This window comes from Lucilia sericata, unplaced genomic scaffold, assembly GCF_015586225.1.
Source record: "Lucilia sericata isolate MDLA Ls3-8-SP2 unplaced genomic scaffold, ASM1558622v1 Contig000634F_arrow, whole genome shotgun sequence".
NCBI lineage: Eukaryota > Metazoa > Arthropoda > Insecta > Diptera > Calliphoridae > Lucilia > Lucilia sericata.
Window position 1 is genome coordinate 1 of NW_023994640.1, and position 15,944 is coordinate 15,944.

The 15,944-nt window shown below is 30.9% G+C and overlaps 1 protein-coding gene across 1 annotated transcript; it reads left to right on the forward strand.

Moving 5' to 3' along the window:
• The first annotated feature begins 8,073 nt into the window (after positions 1–8,073).
• Positions 8,074–15,943, forward strand: LOC119606894 (neither inactivation nor afterpotential protein C). The gene is made up of 17 exons (XM_037960550.1): positions 8,074–8,686; positions 8,748–9,051; positions 9,111–9,391; positions 9,565–10,232; positions 10,298–10,846; positions 10,905–11,055; positions 11,118–11,259; positions 11,318–11,589; positions 11,711–11,997; positions 12,064–12,213; positions 12,722–12,825; positions 12,909–12,956; positions 13,976–14,163; positions 14,630–14,743; positions 14,802–15,103; positions 15,174–15,441; positions 15,505–15,943. Exons 1-17 carry the CDS (start codon positions 8,402–8,404, stop codon positions 15,805–15,807), a joined length of 4,416 nt encoding a protein of 1,471 aa, XP_037816478.1. The 5' UTR covers positions 8,074–8,401; the 3' UTR covers positions 15,808–15,943.
• Position 15,944: the final 1 nt, after the last annotated feature.

Consider the following 15,944-nt stretch of genomic DNA (forward strand, 5'->3'; position numbering starts at 1 on the left):
CTAAATTCTAAGAAAAATTTGTTAAATTTGTGTTAGCAAAATTAACTCTTTAAGATAATATTTATCGTTTATCTTTATTGCAATAGGTTAGTTCATTCCAGCATTTGTTTAGGTTATTCATTTCGAATTCCATGGATCGTCGTCATGTATTACGGCGTCTACCTGTTTGCCGATCTGACTGGTGAAATGGGTTACATCTTAATGAATGCTTTGCTACATAGTATGCCTAACCCACTGTCACTTGCGTTCACGTATTACTGTAGCTCCGATTTTAAGATCATTGTAGGCCAGCAAATGCGGAGTATTCTTCTGTGGCAAAGGTTCACAAAAGTTTGGAGTCGGTGGATGATGATAAAATTACTTTCCAGGTTGTACAACCATAGAGAAGTAATATACGCGTAATGGACTAAAATAAAATATATGTAAATCTATTATCTGGTCTTGGAGAATTTAAGTGGAACCGTATAAGTAATTGCTACTATATATTCATAAGGAAAAAACTGGGGCCAAATTCTTGGATTCCTTGTAAATTTTATTCGAATGCGAGAATTTGGTCTGGTTCAGATTCAGATTAAGTCGAGTCAAATTAGGTCGAGTTTAAGTAGTTTAAAAAGTATTCACAAAACTTTATTTCGTTGGCTTAATCCTCCCACCATCAAAATGATGGGGGGAATATTGATTTTATATTCTGAGTCCTTATATTCTGAGTCCTTATTAAATTCTAAGACAATCAAGCCATGTCCGTCTGTCTGTCGGTTGAAATCACAATAGGAACTACACGAAAAAGTCTAGGCTAACAAACGAACCTTATCCATTGATAAGGTTTCTTTGGTAGTGAAAATGTTCAATGTCGGTCAACACTTTCGGATAGCGCCCATACAAGTGGATCCCCGAAAAACAGTTTAAGGGGCATAACTGTTTTAAAAGTAAGAGTATAGCGATGAAATTCGACATAAATAAATTTTATATGAGCCAAAATCTCTCTACCAAATTTTATGAGGATCGGTCCATAAATGACCCGACGCCCCATATAAGGTCCCCTTCAAAAAATTACTACTGGCTTATAAATACGAGTATAGCGATGAAATTCGGCACACATAAGTCCTCTATAATTTTTTTTTTTTTTGAGGATCGGTCAATAAATGACGCTGCCCCCATATAAAGTCCCCTTCAGAACATGACTTTTACGCTCGTTAGTGGCTAAAAAATACGAGTATAGCGATGAAATTTCACATAAGTAAGTTTCTTACTAGCCAACAGCTCTCTATTGCCTTTTATGAGAGTCGGCTTATAATTGACCCTACCCCCATAAGGCCCCATTCGAAAAATTACATTAACGTTCATTACTTGCTTAAAAGTACAAGTACAGCGATGAAATTCGAAATAAGTAAGTTTCTAACAATCCAAAACCTCTCGACTGAACTTTATGAGAATCGGCATATAATGTCGCTTTCATAAACTGACTTTAACCCACGTTAGTGGCTTAAAAATACTAGCAAAGCGATGAAATTTGAGACACATAAGTTTTACACGAGCCAGAATCTCTCTAACAAATTTAGTGAGGATCCGTCCATAATGGACCCCCTTAGGCCCACTACCCTCTATAATTCCCCTTTCAGAAAATTACTTAAACGATCATTGCTGCCTTAAAAATACGAGTTATAACATACAGTTATGAAATTTCGACATAAGAAATTAATGGCATAAAAATACGAGTAGACCAAAATCGGTCTACAATCAAATTAAAATAAGTACTACATTCTGAATGAAATGAATATCTACATTTACTACATGTCTTCATTTTTCTATAATAACGTTTTTTAAATATAGGACATGATATCTCGATCTGAATCCATTAGAAAAGTATACCTTGATTTACACATGTTCACTAGCCGAAACTATCCTATCTATAAATACAATTTTGAATTGAAAAATTAAGCTGATAAACATCACTCTTTTACATGTAAATTAATCAGTAAATAAAAATATTTAAGAATAATTAAACAATATTAATCTTAAATAATATAAAAATGTTTAATTACCTAAAAAATGATAATAAATAATTACTTACACATTAAACACAAACTTCCTTTTCTCCGCAAAAAACACTGACAAACTATTTCATATTTACATACACACAAACACATAGGTATTATTAAACCGGTGACATTTACTATTTACTCTATGTCACTTCCTACTTTTTTATTTTATTACAAAACTTCATCTATGGAAATGCATTCAAGAGAATAAACTTGACAGCAACAACAACAACTCTCACCTATAATTCCGCCAAAAACGGTATAAAAACAAAAACAACAAACATTAGCAATTTTACTTTTTCATGCATTTTTTCACAAATTTTTAACACAATTTTCATTAACTAGCACGACACTTTTCGACTATATTTTTATAGAAAAATGTTCATTAACATTTAATTAACATATTTATGCAAAAATATTAATAAATTCTTTAGTATTTCATTAATAAATTAATATTTAATTGAACACAATTACTCGCGTAACAACCGAACACTTGCAAAATTTCGAAGAAACTAAAACAGAAGTTTGAACAGAATAAGAAGAAGATAAAGAGTAGAAAGGAAATTGTTGTTATTAGCAGTGTTGCCAGAAAAATTTTGACTTATGTCCCCAATCTTAAGCTTGAAGTCCCCAAATAATCCCCATTTTTAAATTGAAATCCCCATAGTTTTCCCCAATTTCTTTCATGAAAAACTGACATGTTCGTCACAAGTATTCTCCATTGATAGGCACTGCACAGTGGGGTCTCCCCGAACAAATCTTGGCATTAACTAAACTACAAAGTTTTGATACAAGTGATTGGTAGCGTTAGAAAGGGGAGAGCTTCTAGATTTGAAATATTAAAAAAGAACTTTGAACTTAGTGCAAATTTTCGCAAAAAATACACTATGTATTCTCATATTTTTTGGATCATTAGCGCTAAAAATTACTAATAATTCCAGCAAATACTTGGTAATGACTTTCAGTTGTAACCACTTACCTATTAACATAGTTTTCAATGACTAATATATATAGTCCTGTTTACATAGAAGTAGTCTAATAACGTCTTATTAATAATGTGATATATAACTACTTTTTAATTCATTTGTCATCTTCTTCGTGAAGCTATCGGAGCTGTATAAATTTGTTCATACAATTTAAATTGACTTATTTTTCTAATTACTTGTAAGCGATAGTGGTAAGTACTTGCACAGTCAAGTACAAAATCTCTGTGAATTTTTATTTAATTTTTCTTTCAAAAAAGCTATATATATGGTAAAAACGTATGAAAAAGTCTTTGAAATGTTTAGTGAAATCAATTTTAGTTACTCGTTAACTATTGGAGAATTATTTAAATCAATTAATTTTGTGTTTAATAATTCGATTTTTTTAAATAAAATACAAATGTTTTAATATTTTTGTTTTATGGAGTGTTAGAAAAATAAATAAAAAATGCCATAGAGGCAAAAAATATAGATGTGGTGATATTAAGAACACATTATAGTATCTTACATATGTATATGGTTGCCGAGGGGCCATCAGCGGCCAAATAGTACTTTTTCTCCTTTAAAAATGGCAAAAAAACATAAATATATATATGAAAAGTGTAATAATTGAATCCTATTGTGTAATGGTTATTTAAAATATAATTTTTCATACAAAACAACATTATATTTGGACTGAAAATTAAAATTTTAAGAAAATTTATGGAATGGTAGTTTTTTATATAAAAAAGGTAAAGGTATTAATTAAAAAAAAAACAATATGAAAAATTATATATAAAAACCTAAACTTTGATGCACAACCTAAAGGCCTACAAAAGGAAAATCGAAAAACTAATTATAGCGTTATATAGAACAAAGTCTTGGCTTTTAAGATACGCTATATTTTTTGCAAAAAAATAATTTTTAAATATTGACTTTTTGCCAAGTTTACTTAAAGGAGACCCCAATGTGCACTGTTTGCTTTTAAAAATGGGCAGTATCGGACTTCGATTTTTACATAGCCCTCACACATATATTAATTATGAAACAATCGTGGTAAAATTTTACACAAGTTAGGTTTATGTACACAGAAAAAAATAATACATAGCTGGAATGAATTTTGTAATAAATAGTATGAATCGAACATGACTTTTTTTCCCAAACCATTTTCATTCAGAATATTAAGAGTTCATAAAATGTATGAATTTCAACATGACAGAATTTTTTGGCTTTTACTTATTTCTATGATATTCTTAAAAAATTGCAGAAAAAGTCCATTATCTACAAATCTGTTTCCATATCTTGTAAATAGTGATCCTATATTAGCAAATTTTGTATGATAATTAAATAGAAATGTTGAAAAACGAAATCTGAAATAAGAAAACATCAGCAAACATAGTTAAACATCCATTCTTCATCAAATCCCGCAAATTACGTGCACATCCCATCGATTTCAATCTAAAAATCATAAAGAAATAAAAAATTTTCCAAAGAAAATTTCAAACATTTTTTAACAAATAGAAAAATAAAAATTAAATTTGAAATATTTTAAGTCAAGGCTTCTAGATTATATTTGAAAAAATAAAAATGAAAAAATTCATACCATTTAGGAACTTATTCTTAAATATTATTAACTTTTGTCAATGAAAGCAGTTCATAATATTTATGCTGAAACTTTTTTCTGTGTACCAAGAAATTATGCTGTAAGAATGGTAATCATTGGGCCACAGTTAGCCCCCATCAGGGTTGGCAAAGTTGGCACAATTGTACTTTTTGGTACAATTCGATGCTTAAAAGTACAATGGTAGTACACCAATCACTCATCTGAGATTTTGTCAGCATCTCTGCTAAAAGTTGAAATTTTCGAAAAATTTAGTAGACTCTTCTAATACAATAAAACTATATATTTTAATTATTGCTAATTGATATGAGTTCCTTTTTGTATGAAAAAATAATAAATTAGCAAAATTATAAAATTATTGTTTTTGAAAGTAGTATGAGTCCATTCAAATGTGAAAAAATCTAGTATTTCCGCAATATCTATTAAAGTTTTATGCAATATAAAAATTTTTATTGCATTTTAGACCAAATACATGTAAAATAGCTTTACACAGATCAGACTAATTTTCTATGGAAAATTTTATGCTGAATATCTTGGGAGCAGATATAACATCCCTCACGCACACTGATTGGAACATTTTAAAGAACTCCATCTAGAAACAGAGTTGCTGTACTTCGGATAAGGAGAGCTCAACAGGTACTATAGTGACCTAAGAGTATTTCTTAAGATTTGATGTATTATACATCCTCCTCTCAACCTAACCTATGTATAGCTTGAAATGTTTTTGTTTCGATTAAGCACACTCCCACTTTAATATTAATTTAGTAAAATATTATTAGAAGCAAAAATGTACTATTTTTCACGTAATTTTGTAAAATTTTAAAATGTAATTTGCTATCCCTGGCCCCCATATAAATCCCTTCAAAAAATAACTTTAACCCTTTATAGTCCAAGAGCTGAAATCTTTTTGATTTTTTGTGACATGATAGAATTCGGTAAATAGTAAAATACGTTTTACTCAGAAATTTAAAATTTTTTGTTATTAGCGTTTTATTAATGATTTTTTGATTGATTTTAAAATCGATTTTTATGATACAAGAAATTTTAAATTGTTTATTTTTTTTAATTAATAATAAATTTACACAAAATCTTATAAAAACAACGAAACTTTTTTTCCCCTTTTATAAAATTTTTAAAAATCGAAATTATCTTACCAATTTAGCTTGAACACAAAATTTAACTTTTTATTAAAACTGAAAATTCAATTTAGCATAAGTGAATAGTTTTGCCACATATCATGTTAAAATACATACATACATACAAAACAGTTAAGTGGAATCTCATGAATGTGCTTCACTAATTTGATTCGAAAATAAGTGCCTAGGACCTATTTTAGAGTCAATTTTTGGGTTTGTTACAGAAATGTTACACGCTATAAAGGCTTAAGTTCATGATTGGCTTCAAAAAGCCTGTATAAAAACGATATTCTACACAAACAATTGTTATATGAATCAAAATCTCTCTACCAAATTTCATGTGGGTCAGTCCATAATTGACCGAAACCCCATATTACCTCTCTTACAACAAATCGGTTTACTGTAGTGAATCGTTCAAAAATTAATGTACTATAAGATTTAACAAAAATGATATGAAACTAATAACTCTTTCAAATTGTGTAAACCTCGGTACATAATTAATGGACTTATTCCGAAAATCTCCCTGATGTTCATATTAATATCAATATATCGACACCCTATATTCAAAAAGTGCTAACTCAATCTTGGGCCAAAGTGAGTTTTTGATGGCAAATGATTCCTCAATACATTCTCCACGTCTGGTATAAATCTGTTTTGTCTACTACACAAAGTAGAATATTTTTTTAAGAAAATAAGTGCTATCTCCCATAGTAATTTTACAACATTTTTTGAAAGAATAATTTTATTAAATATTTATCTCCGCTATTATAAAATATGACATACTGAACAGGAATCTGTTTAATAAATTGGAATTCAATATTTAGTTTCGGAAATATAGTCATTTTTATTTTACCAATAAATGTTTCAATTTTAAAATTTTCCTTTGAACAAAATGTGCTAACTAAAGATAAATCCTTGAAAAACACAAAATGTATTAATTTGTATATAATTATAAATTGGTAAGATTATTATAAACATATTATGGAAAGAAAGTTATTAATTTGTTCAACATTATACAAATTAAACAGTTTTTTTCCTCTCCTGAAAACTAGACATTTTTGAATTAGCACTTTTTGAATATAGTGTCTCGATATGTGTAATTTTAAAATTTTCGAACATGATTCTCTGATTTCGATGAAATTTGGTATACACATTTTTTGTATCAATACAAAATTAAAAGTTTTCCAAATTTTTCAAATTCGTTACGGTTTAGAGGTTGAAAATCCACATTTTTTCTCAAAGGCATAAAATTTAATATCGTATATTTTCTAAACTACTTTTCCGATTTTATAATTTTTGTATCTTCCATTTTTACTACACTAAAATATACAACATATACAAACAACAGAATGGGACCATGAGGGGATCTCTAGAAAGTTAACTTTTAGTAAAACAGTCCATATCATTTCTATACAAATTTAAAAATTTATACTTTTGTTCATTGATGAAAAAAATAATTCAAACAAAAAATAAATAATGTGAATTAATTTACTAAAATTCAATTTTCTTGCGATCTCCTTATGAACCCATTCTAATTTTTTTTGTGATATAATTGCCAAGCTACTTTTAAAATTGTTTTAAACCTAGAAAACCCATAAAAACTAGACTAGAAATAATAATAATGTTAATATTTTTAAGAAAAAATAAAAATCCCCAAAAATAGCGGAAAAATTACAAAAAAATCCCCAAATTTTACGAAAATCCCCAAATCCCTCCCCATGAAAATCTGTCCCCAAATAAAACTTGAAATCCCCAATTTGGGGACAAATCCCCACATCTGGCGACACTGGTTATTAGAGATGTTGTTATTGTTATTGGTAATAGAGTAGTTGGTTTGTATGTGTAAGTGATTTTAGGAAACTTGGTAAGAAAAATCAAAACAAACTTAATTTTGGTAATAAAAAGCAGGTAGTTTAAAGAATGAATTCATTTAAATGATGAGTATTTGTTACCTTAATTGATCAGTTAATAGAATATCCCATAGTCTGGTATAAAAACGATGTACTTTTTAATTTTTTAAAATATTATGAACTTTAAAAGTGTGAAATAAACTTTTATTAAAAAAAATAATCATAAACCTTAACTTATAAGCTGTCTAACCATATATAATCCGAATCGATCAATGAAAATATGGTGGCAAAATATTTAAAAGATTCGAAAGCAAACTAATTCACTTTAAAATGTTTAAGTAACTCATAAGGCTATTTCCTCCCCTAAATACTGATGTCGTTTTTTATTGCACGTTCTGGTAAAATTGGCAATATTTTATTTGACTAAATTTCGTAATTAAAAATAGAAAAACAATAAAACCAGGGTCAAATGGTTCATTTATAAGGTTTCATCTGCTTACAATGAACAGACAGACATAGATAGACACAGAAATTTTGCAAAAAAAGAAAAGGAACACGAAACATAAATCGTGTCTAATGAGATTTACATTGATTCTACCACCTTCGTCCCAACAACCAAAGCGAATGAATGTACAATTTAACTATTGAACCACCTATTTTCCAAGGTGTTTTAACATTACAACAGTTCGTTGGGAATCACTTGACCAACGAGTGTTTAACTGAAAAGACGTTTTCTTTCTTTTAGTTCTAGAAATATCTACAGAATTTTTTAAATAAAAAAAACAATAGCAAAATGTATTTGCCTTATACTCAATTACCGGATCCTACGGATAAATTTGAGATTTATGAAGAAATCGCTCAAGGTGTTAATGCCAAAGTATTTCGGGCTAAAGAGCTTGAAAATGATCGTATAGTGGCTTTGAAAATCCAACATTATGATGAAGAACATCAGGTATCCATAGAGGAGGAATATCACACTCTAAGGGATTATTGTAATAGCCCCAATTTACTTGAGTTCTATGGGGTTTATAAATTGGAGAAGAATAATGGACCAGATGAGATTTGGTTTGTACTAGAGGTGAGTATTGGGAGTATAATTAAAACAATTGAAATTTTTATATATTGTTAAAATTTTAAAGTACTGTGGCGGAGGTACGGCCATAGATTTGTCCAATAAATTAATTAAATTGGATCGTCGTTTGCGTGAGGAGCATATCTCTTATATCATACGCGAAACTTGTCGTGGGGCCATTGAACTTAATCGTAATCATGTTTTGCATCGTGATATAAGAGGCGATAACATTTTATTGACCCGGGATGGCCGCGTTAAGCTGTGCGATTTCGGTCTGTCACGCCAAGTGGAATCAACATTTGGTAAACGTGGCACTTGTATTGGTTCTCCTTGCTGGATGGCACCTGAAACTGTACTAGCCATGGAAAGCCGTATGTATTCCTAATTGTTGGATTGTTTTGAGATGTTTTGCTCATTTCCATTTTTTTAGGGGATCCTGAAATAACAACACGTGTCGATGTTTGGGCCTTGGGCATTACTACCATTGAATTGGCGGATGGCAAGCCTCCATTTGCCGATATGCATCCATCGCGTGCCTTGTTTCAAATTGTACGTAATCCCCCTCCTACGTTATTTAAGCCCTCGAATTGGTCTCAACAAATGAACGATTTCATATCAGAATGTTTGGAAAAGAATCAAGAGAATCGACCCATGATGGTGGAAATGGTAGAGCATCCATTTTTGACAGAACTTTTCGAAAATGATGATGAGGTATGTTATTATTAAATAATTTTTATTGCTTATTTTAATCCATCCATAAAGAAATTTTGAATCAAAATTATTCGTCCCAATTAAACTGATATTTTGATATCAAAGCTTTCTTATTAAAAGACAACAATAGATACAAAGCGAAAGTTTAATATGAACTGTGTTTCATTTCACAGATCAGAACAGAAATAAGCGAACTTATAGTTCTTTCCCGAGATGCTGGCAGCTTGTATAAGGAACCTGAAATATTTGTCGACTGCGGCTACATTAAACGTTTCGAAGGCAAACCGGAACGCATGCACCAAGAAGATTTGGCTGCCATCGAGAACCCTGTAGAGGAGAATATTTTAGAAAATCTTCGTATACGTTTAGAAATGGGTCAATCTTATTCGTTTATCGGCGACATACTCTTAGCCATTAATACGAATGACATGACAAATGAATTTCCCATAGAATTTCATCAGAAATATAATTGCAAATCACGCTCGGAGAATTTGCCGCATATTTTCGCCGTAGCCGATGTAGCCTATCAAGATATGTTGCATCATAAGGAACCGCAGCATGTAGTATTTTCGGGAGAAAGTTATTCGGGTAAATCGACAAACGTTAAACTAATGATTAAACATTTGTGCTATTTGGGGGCTGGTAATCGAGGAGCCACGGATCGTGTGGAGAATTCTATGAAGGCCATAATGATGTTGGTCAATGCGGGTACTCCGATTAATAATGATTCAACACGCTGTGTTTTGCAATACTTTATAACATTTGGCAAAACGGGCAAGATGTCGGGTGCCGTATACAATATGTATATGTTGGAAAAATTAAGAGTTTCTACCATGGATGGGTAAGTTAGTTAATTACAAAGTTAAATTATTTGTTTAGTTTAAAATGTGTATGATTCCTTTACAGAAACCAACATAATTTCCATATATTCTATTTTTTCTATGACTACATGAATGCCGAGGGCTTGTTGAAAGAGTACAGTTTAAAACCCGAACGTGGTTATCGCTATTTGCGTATACCACCCGATGTGCCACCCACTAAACTCAAATATCATCGTGATGATCCCCAGGGTAATGTGGAACATTATCGTCAATTTGAGTCTATTTTAAAAGATTTGGATTTTAATCACAAACAATTGGAAACGATACGTAAAATATTAGCTGCCATTTTGAATATTGGTAATATACGTTTCCGTACATCCGGTAAATACGCAGAGGTGGATAATACCGAGATAGTGACACGTATTGCTGAATTGTTGAGAGTTGATGAAAAGAAATTCATGTGGTCCTTGACCAATTTCATTATGGTCAAAGGTGGCATAGCAGAAAGACGCCAATATACCACAGAAGAGGCCAGAGATGCCCGTGATGCTGTTGCCTCCACCATATACTCCAGATTGGTGGATTGGATTATCAATAAGATCAATATGAATATGGCATTTCCAAGGGCTGTTTTGTAAGTAAATAAATTTGGTTTGAAAAAGTTTGTATCTTAAGTATTTTCTTAAAAACAGTGGCGATCAAAATACTATTGTCATACATGACATGTATGGTTTTGAATGTTTCAATCGCAATGGTCTCGAACAATTAATGATTAATACTCTGAATGAACAATTGCAGTATCATTATAATCAACGTATATTTGTTAATGAAATGTTGGAAATGGTAAGCAAATTTTTAAGATTTTCTAAGCTATTAACTTTAAAATTTTCTAATCATTATAAAAGGAAGCAGATGATATACCCACGATTAACTTAAATTTCTATGACAATAAAGTGGCTTTGGATAATTTACTAACAAAACCCGATGGTCTTTTCTATATTATTGATGATGCCTCTCGCATTAGTCAAGATCAAGATTTAATAATGGGTACGTTAAGGACATTTTATTTAAAGGATTAAAGAAAAAAATAATTTATCTGCTTTAGATCGCGTTGTGGAGAAACATAGTCAATTTATTAAGAAACATACAGCCACTGAGGTATCGGTGGCTCATTATACGGGACGTATTATTTATGATACTCGTGCTTTTACCGATATTAATCGTGATTTTGTGCCACCCGAAATGATTGAAGCTTTTAGATCGTCTTGTGATGAGAATATCATGATCATGTTTACGAATCAATTGACTAAAGCCGGTAATTTAACTATGAATTTCGAGGTCCAACATAAGGCCGATGATAATAAGAAACCAGCTTATGTGAGTAGAGTTTAGGTTTTATATAAAAATCTAGTTTAATTATGCTTTAATCTAAATATATTGCAAACAATTACCTTATTTTGAATACATATATTTGTTTTTAATTCCAATTCCTTTACAGATCCTTAATCACTTAACAAACGGTGTCATATCACAAGTTAATAATCTACGTACTCTGGCTGCCAATTTCCGTTACACTTGCTTGACCATGCTCAAAATTTTAAGCCAAAACACCAATGTGGGCGTTCATTTTGTTCGCTGTATACGTGCGGACTTGGAATATAAACCCCGAAATTTCCATTTAGATATGGTACAACAACAAATGAAGGCATTGGGCGTTTTGGATACGGTTATTGGACGACAACAGGGCTACTCTTGTCGTTTATCATTTGAGGAATTCCTTAAGAGGTTTGTTTTTGAATTTTATGGATTTCTGAAATTGAAATAATTTAAAAATTTATTTCTTTTGTATAGATATCAATTTTTGGCTTTCGATTTTGATGAAACTGTCGATATTACTTCGGATAATTGTCGTTTGTTATTGATTCGTTTGAAAATGGAAGGTTGGGCTATTGGAAAAACTAAAGTATTTTTACGCTACTATAATGATGAATTTTTGGCAAGGTAAAGGCGTTTTTTTGCTTAATTCATTTTCTGAAATATTTCCAAAGTTTTTCAAAAAGTTGTTCTTAATTTTAATCTGAGAATTTAAGATAATCACGATGAGTATACACAAAAGTAGTAGAATATTTGGTTAAGCCTCCCCTTTTTGAGACACTACTGAGTACTTCCTTTTAGGACATTAACTTTTCATTCAAATAGTTATTCAAAAAGTTAATTATCGAAACTAGCATCCGTCCAAAAGAAAAGTCTTCTTGAGGTTTTGCCACTTTTCACTCAAACTGGTGCCCGAATTACTGCATAAGTGATCGACTACAATGAACGTAATGTTATGTTTTCGACACGAATGTTTATTCGTTCAAGTATGCGGTAATTCGGTCCCAGAACTTCCAGTTTTCGTAAAAAACTAATTAGAACAGATCTCAGAAAGGGATCGTCGTAGAAGTACAAAGTACAGTAATAGAACATACATACAATTTCCGCTATTAAAACCTATCATTTCCACTTTCAGATTATACGAAATTCAAGTAAAGAAAATCATAAAGGTTCAGTCAATGATCAGAGCTCTATTGGCACGTAAACGTATGAAGGGTGGCAGTAGCTCAGCAACAAAAGGTAAAAAATAATTTCATAACCTAAAAAATCTAACATAGAAATAGAAAAAATTCTAATTTTTCTTCAATCTTTAAAATTTATAGCAAAAGCTATGGGACACCATGATGTGGCGGCTTCTAAAATACAAAAAGGTAATGATGAGAAACAGGATGAAAATGAAAATGATCATCTACTCAATGTACCCGAAGTTGATTATTTAGATATAAGTGAGACAAATTCTGAAGCTGAAGAGACATTCGAAGATGATCGCAAAGAAGAGGCCTTAGCAGCGGCCCGAGTAGCTCAACGTGAAAATGCCATGCTAGATGACCAAGATGAATAAATAGATAAAAAAAAAAAACTTCTTTTAAAATTTGTTGCAAAACAAGCAAACAAACAGACGTATTATAAACGTCTTTATATTTAAAAAAAATATTAACAAAATATTTATATTTATTACATGTATAACTATTACACATATAAACGTTATTAGCAAACAACTAGTACTAGTACCTAAATACATGATATCAAAGAAAAATATAATATCAATAAATTTTGAATGTAAACATTCTCTAATAAACAATATACAAAGTTTTCTTGGTTTCTGGCCAAAAATGTCTATGGTATGATTTACATGTTTTCCAGAAAAACAAACAAGACAACTCATATCAATGGAAAAAATTAGAAGCACAAAAACAAATTTACATTTAGCAAAATGTATGTTAATAGTGTCAAGGGATTAAAAAGAAAAGCTGCTTATAACGGCCTTCTTCTTCTACTCTCCCACACACACACACACACAACAATTCCAACACTATATTTTTTTTTATTTATAACATCAATCGATCGATCGAATGAAACCTTTTATAATAAACTAAAAAAAATACTATTGAAAATAAATGAAAAATTAATTAAATTAACGCGTTACCAGAAAAAAAATCAACCACACAATAGCCTTGACCCATGTAACATATGTTTTAACAGCCTTTCTTCCTTCCTTCCTTCCTTCTCCTTACCAAGGCACTTTACAATAAACAATCTTTAGTCTCATTTAATTGTTATAAATTGTTGCTAAATTTTATTAACATTTTAATATTCTTGTTTTTGTTTTCTTTGTATTTTTTTTTTTTCTTTTTATTTCTTTTTGTTTTTACTTTTTTATGGTTTTTAGCTTACCGTGGTTTTCGTGAACGCCAACGTTATGCTCCATTGGTGAATGAAAAGACGGGCCAAATCAATCAAGAGACTGCTGAGTTCATACGTCATTATGTGCGTAAATGGCGTGAAAAATCTTTATTTCAAGTACTTTTGCACTATAGAGCTGTGAAATTTCAAGATTTTGTAAATTTATGCCAACAAGTGAGTAATAGTTGTTAATGTGTTTGAAATTGTTATTCATTCTTTTTTTATGGGCTTTAAATTGTTGCAATAGTTGGACAAATGTTTTAAAATATTTCAATTCAAAAGTTTGTAATTAAGTTCAAGAAGTTTGCACGTCGACTACTACCGTTATACAGATTCAAATGCTTTAAAATAAATTCAATAAATAGAATCGATTTTCTAAATAATGAAAAATTTATAATTAAATAGAAATATAAACGTTTCTGAGTCATAATGCGATTGTTAATCCAACATGTTTTGCATCTGTCTGTTAGGATTGACAACATATTTTATCAGCACACTTTCTAACCTAGTTTGCAGCCAAGACATACTTTTATATTGTTTCTTTGATTCTATTAAGGATTCTAAATCTGAATTTCTGATACGAATTTTGGAAGGTTGAATAATCTAAACATTTTCTTCCCAATTAATTAATATTTTACAGGTTCACATTTACAATCAGCGCGTTGTAGCGGGTCTTAATAAATGTACACGTACCGTACCTTATGATCGCATTAATACAAGAGAAGTCAATTCCTCACAACTGGGACCAATGCCGGTAAGTTAGCCAATAAATCAAAGCCATATATGATTCACCAATTTCTACTCTCTATCAGGTGGCTGTGCGTAAATTGCCCATGCGTTTAGATCAAATACCATTCTATGATACACAATATATGGTAGATCCAGCCAATTCAATGACACGACAAACATATGCCTCCACCATGACAACAATGATGGCAAATGATGATGAACCCTGGGATAGTCCATTGCAAAGAAATCCCTCAATGACCTCATGTCTCTTGACATATAATGCCTATAAAAAGGAACAGGCCTGTCAAACCAACTGGGATCGTATGGGTGAGAGTGATGTCATCTATAATCAAAATTTCTATCGTGATCCTAACGTAATGAGAAGGTTAGACGCGTAAACAAAGATATGATAAATATATATGTATGTAAAACAAATATGTATTCTTTTGTGACAGAAATCAAATGCAGATGCAAATGAATGCTTACAATAGCTACAGCAACTATAATAATGCATTTCCTCCCTGGCAAGGTAATCGCAATAGTTCGAGGCGTAATAGTATTAAAAATTATCCTGCACCACCGCCACCACCTATGCCGCAACAGAACATGTATAATAGACAAATGAATCCAAATCAATCCAATATGCGTAATTCATATCCACCAGCTCAAAATCCGGTAAATGAGCTACAAAATCTAATAGGTCGTAGAGATTATAATGATGATGTATGTTTTGTTTTGTAATATTAAAGCAAAAAGGATTATAATTATAATTTCCTCATTTTGTAGAATTCCGAGGAACCTCCCTTCAATTTTAAGGCCATGTTACGCAAAACCAATTACAACCGACCTGAAAACAACTCCACCACTTATGAATTCAATCAAAGTAATCAATTTCAACCGCCAAAACTACGACCCACCGGCAGACGCTTTGAGGAAACCAATGCGCCACAATACGGAACCGCTAACAAATTTGGTGATCGAAATTTTTCAGCCTCCTCCAATCAACAGTCTAGCAGTTACTCTAACGATTACAGCAATCAAAATCAAGAAGCGGGTGCCACTAATGATGAAGAAGAATATGAAATTTAAAATGGTATACGAACAATGGTTTATATAGATATTTTTTTAATGATGAAACATAATGGTTTGGATTACTTGTAAAAAAAATTTTTGAGGAAAATAAAACTGACCTTTTAGAGATGTAAAAATAAAATTAAACTCTGTTA

Bases quoted from the DNA above. Each gene is read 5' to 3' on its own strand.
- LOC119606894 (XM_037960550.1), top strand. From the start codon at position 8,402: ATGTATTTGCCTTATACTCAATTACCGGATCCTACGGATAAATTTGAG. The intron at 9,392-9,564 runs GTATGTTATTAT...TTCATTTCACAG, and splicing joins TTTTCGAAAATGATGATGAG to ATCAGAACAGAAATAAGCGA. The intron at 11,260-11,317 runs GTACGTTAAGGA...TATCTGCTTTAG, and splicing joins AGATCAAGATTTAATAATGG to ATCGCGTTGTGGAGAAACAT.